Source organism: Mus pahari, chromosome 6, assembly GCF_900095145.1.
Source record: "Mus pahari chromosome 6, PAHARI_EIJ_v1.1, whole genome shotgun sequence".
In the NCBI taxonomy this organism is placed as follows: domain Eukaryota; kingdom Metazoa; phylum Chordata; class Mammalia; order Rodentia; family Muridae; genus Mus; species Mus pahari.
In genome coordinates this window covers 27,074,604-27,086,370 of record NC_034595.1, presented here as the reverse complement: position 1 = coordinate 27,086,370, position 11,767 = coordinate 27,074,604, and the positions used below count along the sequence as shown (strand labels likewise).

Genomic DNA, 11,767 nt, shown 5'->3' with positions numbered 1-11,767 from the left:
GAGTTGGGGCACAGTCAGTTTTAGCGGGATTTTCAGATGAGTTTTACCCTTTAATGATCCTTTTGCCTCTCCCTCTAGAGTCAGGTGCATATATCTCATAGCATGTTTTATTATATATGGTGATCAAAAACTAAAAATGTAGCATTCTAGAAAAAAAAAAAAAAAAAAAAAAAAAAACAACACCTGAGCTGAATCCCCAGTTTCAGATTAAGATTTTTATTTTGGGCATCCAATACCACATAAGAAACACAAGGTTTAAAAATATGTTCATAAATTCTTTAATAGTCTTCCCTTCAAGAAAGAAAATGTTGCTGGATAAAGTGACATATACCTACAGACCCAGAACTTGTGAGAGATAGAAGGATCACAAATTAAATATCAGCCTATCTCCCTGCCTCAAAAACAAAAGTAAGACTTCTTTCTTCTCCCCATTCAGTATATGATGCACCTATTCAATTTCTCTGGAAGAGGACAACTGCCACTATATGAGGATTTGGGGAACACTGCCAAAGAGGAAACAGAAAGAATGTAGGATCAGAAGGATAGAGAAGTAACAAAGACAGGACACAGACATTATAATTATGAACTCGCTGAAGCTGTGGCTGTCTACTATGGGTGTGGACAATATTGGGCTGTCAACTGTAAATAAAGGGGGAATCTATTGGCTAGTGATGGATTTAGAAAAGAAGATGTCTGGGGGCTGGAGAGATGGCTCAGTGGTTAAGAGCTCTAACTGCTCTTCTGAAGGTCCTGAGTTCAAATTCCAGCAACCACATGGTGGCTCACAACCATCACTAATGAGATCTGATGCCCTCTTACATATAATAAATAAATTTTTTAAAAAAAGATGACGATGTCATTATCTTCAGTTGTATACCCACTGGTGAGCCTACCTGGCTCCATTCAATATTTATAAGCCCATGATGGCTCAAAAATCCCTTAATAAACTTAGTAGGTCATATAACAAAACAAAACATGGGAATGGGACCTATTAGGAGAGGGAACTGACACGGGAGTTTGGGAAAAAGAATGGAAAGTGTGTAAAGTACCAGATATGTTAAATACATATGAAATTGACAAAGAAAGAAAGAAAGAAAGAAAGAAAGAAAGAAAGAAAGAAAGAAAGAAAGAAAGAAAGAAAGAAAGAAAGAAAGAAAGAAAGAAAATAAATCTTGAACTCTAAAGTTAACATGCACAAGTACTTAAGATAAAACGGATCAATGTCTGCAATTTACTCAAATGTGCTTTTTAAAGATGTGTGAGTGGATAGCAGGACTGGTATAGGATAAAGGAAACAGTATCCATGTTTCTACACATTTGCAAAGTTCCACTTTAGGACCAGCAGCATGAACTTTAGCCTCATTCAAGGGCCCCTCCTGCACAAATCTTCCAGCCAAGTTCTCAAGCAGCCGCCCTCCCAGTCAAAGCCTTAACAGTAAACCTGGCAGAAATCCTAAGCTTAATCACTCATCTACATGACTACTAGCTTTTTGACTCTTACAATTATGAGACTGCTTAAGAGACTAAGAATTTGTTATATAACTGATATAATATAACAGATGTTTTCCCATTCATTCAATGTTGTTTTTAAATTGCTATTGTTCATTTTAGTCTTAAACAAAATTATCAATAAAATTTTCCCTAAGAAAGCTAAAAAGAACTAAAAACCTCTGACAACTAAAAAGAAAAAAAAAAAAAGAACCACTTCTAGATTTTACAAACGGGATTATAAAATGTGGAACAATTTCTTTAGAAATAAGCGAATATGAGTAAGCCGTCATTTGAAGAACAGAAACCAGAGATGAAGACAAAAGATGACAAAGGAGGTTCCTGCTTTTCACTACAGGCTTTTCAGGCTTCTCTGTCCATTTGGCTTCTTACCTCACATACCTCTGGGGAAGAAATACAAACATAACTCAATTGACTTACTTGCTGCTGTTAGCCAGCTGCCTGAACTCCTTCACAGTCATGGCTTTCTTCTGGATGTTGTATTGCGTAAATAGTCCTGACTGCCCTGTGACCATCTGCTGAATTGGTGCTGGGATGAGCAAATTATCAATATCATCATAGCATTGTCTTGGCTTCCACTCCTTAGGAGGAATCACCTGGAAGCAAAACAAAATATTAACTTGGCACTCCAAATTAAGTACTACGTATCTTTTATTTTTCAAAAGAACATATTTTCTCAATACCTCTGCAACAAAAGTACTGTAAACACTCACTAATACTTCGCAGTAAGGATATGATTCTTAATAACAAAATTCACTGACACCCATAACTACATTTGTATTGCCTTGTTTTTAGTGCCACTCACAACTATTGCTTTTATTTTTTTATGATTTTTTTTTTAAGTATACAGAATGACTAAGGGTAAGAGCTAATGATAAGACAGGCTGGGATATTTATTAGGTGTTTACAAGACAGGCTGAGATGTTAGATGAAACACCAATGACACCAGAACAAACAATGCACCACCATGTTACCTCTCAACAGAAGATGGACTGTTGATGGACTCTTCCTCAAAGAACACAAACAAGCTCATCTTTACTAAATTTTATCTACATATCTCTTTTTTATGTGGTACAGATAAGTAAATGTTCTGTTCAGTCATCTAGAGGACTTCTGAGTTGGTTTCCTCACACAGACAAAGAACTAAATGCCCAGGAAAACCAAGACAAACTGAAGTTACAACTTTACACACTCAGGATGGGTGCGACCTAAGCCTGGAAGTCCATTTAAACAGAGGCTGGCTTGGGTATTTTACAGGGGCCCTGGCTTCCCCTTTCTCCCACTGGTCCTTTTTAGACCCAACCTATGTGCCTTCCCATTGGTTCTCCTCGAAATACTTTCCATAATGTCTTCTGGTAACAAGAAGCAACCATCTCAAGGCTGTCGCTTTCACCTTCCTTGCCTTCCTTCCTATGTGCCTCTAACTCTCCTTCATTGGCAAATAGCATGGTAGCAAACGAGTACAAGTCTGAAAACCAGCTTTCTGTGAAGATGAGGAAAAGTTTAACGTGTAACTTTTGTCTACTTCCATGGTGTGCCTCTTCCAACATGGGCAGTACTTTCTATTTTGTTTTTGGTATTTTCGGACAAATTTTTTTTTTTTTTTTTTTTTTTTTTTTTTGGAGACAGGGTTTCTCTGTATAGCTCTGGCTGTCCTGAAACTCACTTTGTAGACCAGGCTGGCCTCGAACTCAGAAATCCTCAGACAAATTCTTAAGCAACCCAGACTGTCCTTGAATTTGTTACATCGCTAGGAATGCCCAGAAATACCTCCTGCTCCTCCCAAAGGCTGGGACTGCATGAATGCACCAGAATACCTAAGAAAATTCTTAAGATATTTTAAGATTGAGGGGGCTGGAGAGATGGCTCAGCGGTTAGGAGCACAGACTGCTCTTTCAGAGGTCCTGAGTTCAATTCCCAAGCAACCACATGGTGGCTCACAACCATCTGAAAAGGGATCCGATGCCCTCTTCTGGTGTGTCTGAAAACAGTTACAATGCACTCATATGCATAAAATAAATGTTAAAAAAATTAAGATAGAAAGATAGTACTCTTACAGAAAATGAAAATGAATTATTAGAACCCAAAGCCCTGAGGACCCACTCAGGCAGGTATAAGGAGCAGAATACCATTACCCCTCTGAAGTCCTCCACACACTCTTTTCCAAATAGGTCTATCCTGTTCAAGTGGCAACAACTACAATATTTATTGGTAATAAACTTATGTGGCTATGCATCACTAAATATTAAGTTTTTGTTTGGTGCTGAAGAGATGGCTCAGTGAGCACTGACTGCTCTTCCAGAGGTCCTGAGTTCAATTCTCAGCAACCACATGGTGTCTCACAACCCTCTGTAATGGGATGTGAGGCCCTCTTCTGATGCGTCTGAAGATGGTGACAGTGTACTCACATACATAAAATAAATAAATAAATCTTTTTTAAAAAAGTTTTTGTTTTGTGTATGTAACATGTCTGACATTTTTGTGTTTGTATATATGCAGTAGGATACACATGTATGTATGTACAGGAGGTCAAATGTCTTCCTCTATTGCTATCCACCTTACTTTATTATATTTTATTTGGAAACAGAGTCTCTCACTGAGCCGAGTCTTCTTTTCACCTTCCCAGCACTAGCATTATGGAGATGCATAATGACACCTGGCTTTTTTTTTTTTAACATGCATATTAGAAATCTGAACTCGGGTCCTCAAGACCGTACAGCAGGTACTTAACATCTCCTCAGTCTACATCAACACTACTACTTAAAAGGTATACTAGTATAAAAGTGGAAGGCTTAACCCTGTCTCAAAAAAGAAAAAAAAGTGGAAGGCTTGAGCAAAGGCTCAGAGGGTACCAGCGCTCTTGCTCCAGGAGAGCCAACAGGTACCTGCATGCACATGAATGTACTCACACAGAAAACCGTTAAAAAGGGAAAAAAGGAATCTTTAAGACACTATACTATAATCTTGGTAACTGAAAGGAAATCAGAGTGTTTAAGTACTAGAAATATCAACTGTGAGTGCAAAAGAGATAGTTCAACAGTTGAGAGCACTTGTTGCTCTTCTATTCCAAAGGACTTGAAATTGGTGCCCAACACCCACATCAGGAAGCTCACAAATGCCTATGACTCCACAAGATCTGACAATCTCTTCTGCCCACTGCAGAAACCTGCAAAGACACAGCAGATACTCACATCAACACACAACGGGAAATAAAAATAAATCTTAAAAGAACAAGAAATATCAAGCATGCAGCCAGGCAGACATGTCAGGCAGACTCCTTTAATTGGGAGGCAAAAGAAGGCAGATCTCCACAAGTTCAAGGCCAGCCTGGTTTTCAGAGCTAGTTCCAGGACAAGCAAAGCTACATACACAGAGAAACTGTCTCAGAATTAAAAAGAAGAGAAGGAGGGAGAGGTGGGAGGGGAAGAAAGGGAAGGGAAAAGGAAGGAAAGAAGAGATATCCAGCACATACAAAGTCTCGAGTTCTAGCTCCAGTGCCACCTAAGCTTGGCATAGTAGTACAAGCCTGTACATCGAGACAGCAGAAATGTTCTTGGCTATACAGCAAGGTCAAGGCCAGCCTGAGACAAGAGATCCAGTCTCAAAAATAAAACATAAAATTAGTGGCTCAAGAAATATCTCGGGCTGGTGAAATGGCTCAGTGGGTAAGAGCACTGACTGTTCTTCCTGAAGGTCCTGAGTTCAAATCCCAGCAACCACATGATGGCTGACAACCATCTGTAATGAGATCTGATGCCCTCTTCTGGCATGTCTGAAGACAACTACAGGGTACTTATGTATAATAATAAATAAATCTTTAAAAAAAAAAAAAGAAAGAAAGAAAGAAATATCTCAGTGGCAAAAAGCACTTAGTGCTTTTACAGAAGACTCCCATCACCCAAATGGTGTCCACCTTTGACCTCTTGAGATCTCCTACACAAGTGGTTCACATACATTCAAGCCACCACCTGAGTGTAGTCCCTAGAATTCTTGGTGGGAAGAAAAAAAATGACTTCCAAAGGTTGTTTGACCTCTGAATATACCCATACTCATATCACACACACAAACAGATAAAAAAAAATTTTAATTTTAAAAATACAAATAATAAAAGTAAACTGGTTTCCCAGGAATATTTTATTCTTTTTGAATTTTGATTTTATGTGTAAGTGTGTTGCCTACATGTACCACGTGATTGTCTGGCATCCATGTGGGTACTGGGAACTAAATACTGATCCTCTGCAATAATAGCAAGTGGTTTTAATCATTAAACCTAACCTCTCCAGCCCACCAGGAATATTTTTAAGTAATTTTTAACGCTAGAGAATAAAGCATAAAATAAAATTAAAGTGGTTACAAAGTTAATCCTATCAGTTCTAAGTTTGAGGCCAGTTTGTGTATGCAGTGAATTCTAGGCCAGACAGGTATACACAGAAAGACCCCATCTCAAAGAGAAGGAAGGCAGGCAGGCAGGCAGGTATGTTGATCCAAGCCTATACCAACTATTTTCTTTTGAATTAATTTTAGATTTTATTTTATTCTCCTATGTGCATGAGCGATGGAAGTGGCATGCAAGGGCAGATCAGAAGACAACTTTCAGGAGTTGGTTCTCTCCTTCCACTACCCATGGGATCCAGAACTCAACAGTCAGCAGCAGGTAGGTCAAGTGCTTTACCTACAGTCATACTTCCAGTTCCATGTTAAGTCTTTAAATATCAAATTATCTCACACAGTTCAAAACCAAGTACAACATATTTGGTTATTAAACAATTTAATAGTAACAGCTTCATATTTAGTAAGTTAAAGTAGAGGAAACCTATTCTGCTATATTTCTATCAACTATATAGACTACCTTCCTGAGTATGTCAAGATAGAAAACATACTTTATGTCATTGTTTTCCCAAACCCAGGCATTTCCAGCTAAAATATGCATGCCCACTAGATATGTTGAAGCCAGATGCTATCTACAAAGTAGCAAAAGAACAATGTTTTCTTCAGGCTGTAGGCATAGGTACATATCTTCAATCTCTTGTGTTTTATGAAGCACATACACACACGCACACATATATATGTACATATGTATATGTTTATGTGTATGTATATAAATAATTAGAGAAAAAAACAAAATTGGACTACTCTGAAATTAAACTCACTACTATTGAAGTACTCAAAAATTGATCATTGTAAGTTAAGGCAATTATTATAAGTTAAGACAAATCCATGAGGGCTGGTGAGATGGCTCAGCAGGTAAGAACACTGACTGCTCTTCCAAAGATCCTGAGTTCAAATCCCAGCAACCACATGGTGGCTCACAACCATCTCATAATGAGATCTGACACCCTCTTCTGATGCATCTAAAGACAGCTACAGTGTACTTATTTATAATAAAAAAATTTGGGGGCCTGAGCAAGCGGGACTGACCAGAGGGAGCAGAGGTTCTAAATTCAATTCCCAACAACCAGATGAAGGCTCACAACTATCTGTTCAGTTACAGTGTGTACTCACGTACATAAAATAAATGAATAAATCTTTAAAAAAAAAGACAAATCCACAATATGTCAATAATACATTAAGAAAGAAACCACAGGGGACCTTTATTCCCCCATGAAAAGAAAAACATCCACAGCTGTATAATCTGGATTTTTAACCAAGTAACTTGGGTTTATTTAAGCTCTATACACTTAAATTACTTCACCCTCCAGAGTAAGAATGAGACTAGGTTAAACATAATTTATGTGACAATGAGAATACAGCAGAATACGATTAGAAACAAGCAGTTCAGCTTCATCCTAGTAGAGCAAACCATTATTATAGAACACTGTCTTTGTCAATGAGTGTTACGTTGAAGGTGAGGTACACAGGACTCACTCAGGTGTACTTGTAATTCTCATTAATTTTATTCTGTTACGCCCTGTCGTGGGTATACTCAGAGTGCCTACAGCTCCCTCATGAGTAGCTGCTATTTCCTCTTCTAGTTACTAAACAAGTCACCTACCTCACCACTAGACAGGATACTAATCTCAGGGGATCAAGAGATGTTTTTAAGAAACAAAAAAGGAGACAAAAAAGGTTTTCATACAAGGTCAAATAATGAACACAGTATAGTAACACACATGCCATCAAACAGCATTCAGAGATGGAGGCAGAGCCACCGTGAAATTCAGGGTGCCAGGCTATTCTGGGACAGATGAGAAAGCTGTTTCAAAAAAAACAGATAGCGGGCTGGTGAGATGGCTCAGCAGGTAAGAGCACCCGACTGCTCTTCCAAAGGTCCGGAGTTCAAATCCCAGCAACCACATGGTGGCTCACAACCATCCTTAACAAGATCTGACTCCCTCTTCTGGAGTGTCTGACGACAGCTACAGTGTACTTACATATAATAAATAAATAAATCTTTAAAAAAAAAAAAAAAAAAACAGATAGCTAGACAGACAGACAGCTAGAAAACTAGAAAGGAGAAGGTGATCTCCAGCTTCTCTCTGGGCTAATAAAGCCCAAATCCTTGATAATACATTACATAGCATTTCACATCCATGCCAAATGACAGAAAAATAACACCTTCTCTTCAACTGAAGAATGATTCCCCTATGTCTACCTCAAATGATAATCTACAAGTTCTAAGACCAAAACTGAAAAAGCAAATTCTAAACAACGTATTCTGTGTATGGGGAGGGGGACATGGAGGCATGGCGAGTACATGGCACAAATGTAGAAGTCAGAGGACAATTACTGACAACAGCCACCTAACAAAAGGAATGACCTCTCGATACAAAATGCTACAAACAGTAAAAAAACTGCATTACAGTCTCTAGTATGAGTCACGACATCTTGTACTCCAAACCTATAGTTCTGAAGATCTCTGTTCAGCTAACAACCGTTGTCCACACTATTTGACCTCCACAACAGACATGCAAAGTCCAGGGAAAAACCTTTCCCAGTTAAAGTATCACTAGCAACAGCCTCTGCCAGTGCCATGCATTCTCTAATGAAATTACAGTCCTTGGTACCTCATGAGCTCTCCTATGACCTTAAGCGCATCATTTACCATTACTTTTTAAAAGACATAATTTCATATCTTTAAGAAAAAGAATAGATGAACCTGCTCAAAACTGGCTTCTCTTTTTAAGTGTTCAAAGCTACCAAGAGCTGTTTACTAGATTAGCACATTATCCCTGATAAGACTTCCTGTGCACACTTGTCTTTACAACCAAACTCATTTTTTACATAGATGCCAGTGTAGTTTGTTTGTTTTTTTTTTTTATCAAGCAATGTCTCAGCATAGCAAGAGAACAGGACAAGGAAACATCTACTACTACATCTTCCTTCCCAATTTTAATAGTTAATGTTGATTGTCAACTTGACAGAAGTCACCTAGGGGTCAGATCTAGATTGTACTACTGAGACGTGAAGACCCACCCTAAGTGTGAGCTAAGATTCTGAACTGTATTAAAAAGTAGAAAACAAGTTGAACAACAGTTTTCATCTCTTCCTCCTTCCACAGTGTAGATGTAATATGACCAGCTAGCTGCCTCATGTCCCTACCACCATAATGTATTCTAAAACAGCCAACATAAATCATTCCTTCCTGAAATTGTTTTGTCAGACTAATCTATTCAATTAAAGATCGCCCTCATTTCTCATTGCAGATAGAATAAACCCCCTGATGCATTACTTCAGTAGTATGTAATCCCAGCACTTAACAAAAAACTCTGTCTTAAAAAATATAATAATAATAATAATAATAATAATAATTAGAGTGAGCTCCAAAAGTAATTCAGCAGCTAAGAGCCCTTACTGCTCAATCACAGGAACCAGAATTCAAATCCGAGTGGGTGGATGACAATACCAGTAAATCTAGTTCTAAATGATTCAAAGCCCTTTTACATACTTCATAGGCATGCGCACGCACATACGCACATACACACACACCACATCCATTAGTGGAGGGGCAGAGAGCACAACCTAGGATGTTTTCCTTAACTCCTACCTCCTACTGTTTTGGCACAGGTCTCTGTGGTGATCTGAATAGGAATGGCTCCCACAGACTCATGTGTTTGAATGTTTGGCCCATACGGTGTGGGTGTGTCCATGTTAGAATAGGTCGGTCTTAATGGAGGAAATGTGTCACTGTGGGGGCGTGCATTGAGATGCTCAATTCCAGGCTCAACGGCTCACAGTTCTCTGCCTGCCTCTTGCTGAAGAAATGTAGAACTCTCACCTCCTCCAGCACCATTTCTGCCTACTCACCAAAAGAAGATGAAGATAATGATCTAAACCTCAGAAACTGTAAGCCAGTCCCAATTAAATGTTTTCCTTTTTAAGAGTTGTCATATCATGGTGTCTCTTCACAGCAATAAATCCTAACTAAGACAGTCTCTTTATCATCTTCTATGACAGGCTGGCATGAGTCTTCATTTGCCACTGACACTGGAGGGCTGTGATTACAAAATATATGCTATTGGCCGCAGTTTTTACATGATTTCTGGAGACTGTAAGTCTTTACAGTTTGGTAGCAAATATTTTACCTACTGAACCGTGTCTCCAACCTGGATTCTTTCACCCTAATTATCTGTTTGTTTGTTTGATTGGTTGGTTGGTTTGGTTTGGTTTTTTTGGAAACAAGATTTCTGTTTAGCCTTGCCTGTCCTGGAATCCACTCTGAAGACAAGGCTGTCCTCAAACTCAAGAGATCCGCCTGCCTCTGCCTCGCAAATCCTGGAATTACAGACATGTGCCACTCCTGCCCAGCTCTCCTCTGTCTGCATGCCCTCCATCATCACTGCCACACAGCAGACACTTCACACTTGAGGAAAGAAAGTAGCTAAGATCTGGTAAAAGAGCTCGGTGGTAAGCATGCTTGTTACAGCCTGGTATGCTGATTCATACCTTTACTCCCAGAACTCAGGAGGCAGAGGCCAGCCAGGTCGACAGAAAAAGTTCCAGGATAGCTAGAGCTACATAGAGAAACCCTGTCTTGAAAAAACAAAACACAAAAACAAAACAAAACAAAACAAAAACTAAGAAATACTGATAACCAATATTGTTCCCTGGAACCACATCAAGGTTAAAAACAGAAAACCAACTCTAAAGTTGTCCTCTGACCTCAACAGATGAGTTGTGGCAATATATACATCTCCACAAGTCATACATAAGCACCACACAGAAATAATTATACAAATTTTTTTAAAAATAGGTAAAAAGGCAAATTGATAGAGAATGCAGACTGTGATTGCCTAAGGCAACTGTGATACCAGGAAATTGTGAATGACCATTTAAAATATATAGTTTCTCTTTGTAATATCCACACATAATGATAGTGGTAACAGCTATAAAACTATTTGAATAAATAACAAACAAACACCACTGAATTAGAAACTGTAGATTGAGGATATTGTATCTTGTTGTTTTAACGTGAGACAGGCATAGTTGCTAAAGTCTATAATCCCACATCCAGGAAGCTGAAGAGAGAAGATGGCCATGATTCAAGACAGTGAAAGAACCTATCTCAAAACCAAAAAATAAGAAGGAAGGGACAGAGGGAGGGAGGAGGGACGAAGGAGGAGAAATTATAGAACATAGTCTAGTATAAATAATCCAAACAAAAGAAAATTAAGTGTTCCAGCTAGATAGCAGACACTGAAAGAACCAAAAACTAACAACGTAATTTCAAAGTCAAAGGATACTTTTTAGGACAAGTCTGAATATAATCACCTTGGCAAGACCTGCTCGATGGGCTCCTTTGGATTCCATGTATGCGAGGTATTTGTTGAACTCCCGAAACTCCTCCATGGAAGGTCTGAAGGTCATTATCTTACAGCTGGGATTTAGGGGACTCTCCTCCTCTGCCACCTCCATGATGGCCACAGATGTTTCTGCAAAGAAAAGGTGGCCATCAACAATGGACTCCTGGAAAAGGACGCCTCAGGGGGCTTCCTAACATGCTCCTATCCTGGACACAGAATCACTGGCCTGACTATGAAACTGACCTCCATGAAACCTTTCCAAGTAAAACTGAATTTTCAAAAGTACAGTCTACCACAGAAATAAGTTATTTCTCCACTGGTGGAAATGAGCCAATTCAAGCCAAATTTGATTATCTTAAAGGCATGTTTATTGGGAAGCTGTTCTCAGGCAAGTTCACTGGCCCCAAGGTGAAAGAAGGTGGAAAGAGAGAGAGAGCCCTCAAAGAGAGCAGAGGAGAGGGAAAAGAACACAGGGAGAGAGAGAGAGAGAGAGAGAGAGAGAGAGAGAGAGAGAGAGA

At 38.9% G+C, this 11,767-nt stretch overlaps 1 protein-coding gene across 3 annotated transcripts in view; it reads right to left on the bottom strand.

Annotated features, from left to right (window-relative positions):
* Nucleotides 1-11,767, bottom strand: part of Kdm4c (lysine demethylase 4C) — a 150,955-nt gene that overhangs the window by 127,779 nt on the left and 11,409 nt on the right. For all 3 annotated transcript variants that reach the window (XM_021199596.1, XM_029539771.1, XM_029539772.1), the window contains exons 2-3: nucleotides 11,218-11,378; nucleotides 1,930-2,105 (exon numbers count right to left, since the gene is read on the bottom strand). In XM_021199596.1, the coding sequence (XP_021055255.1) occupies nucleotides 1,930-2,105; nucleotides 11,218-11,361 (320 nt within the window). In that variant the 5' untranslated portion in view covers nucleotides 11,362-11,378. The remainder of the gene's footprint in view (nucleotides 1-1,929; nucleotides 2,106-11,217; nucleotides 11,379-11,767) is intronic.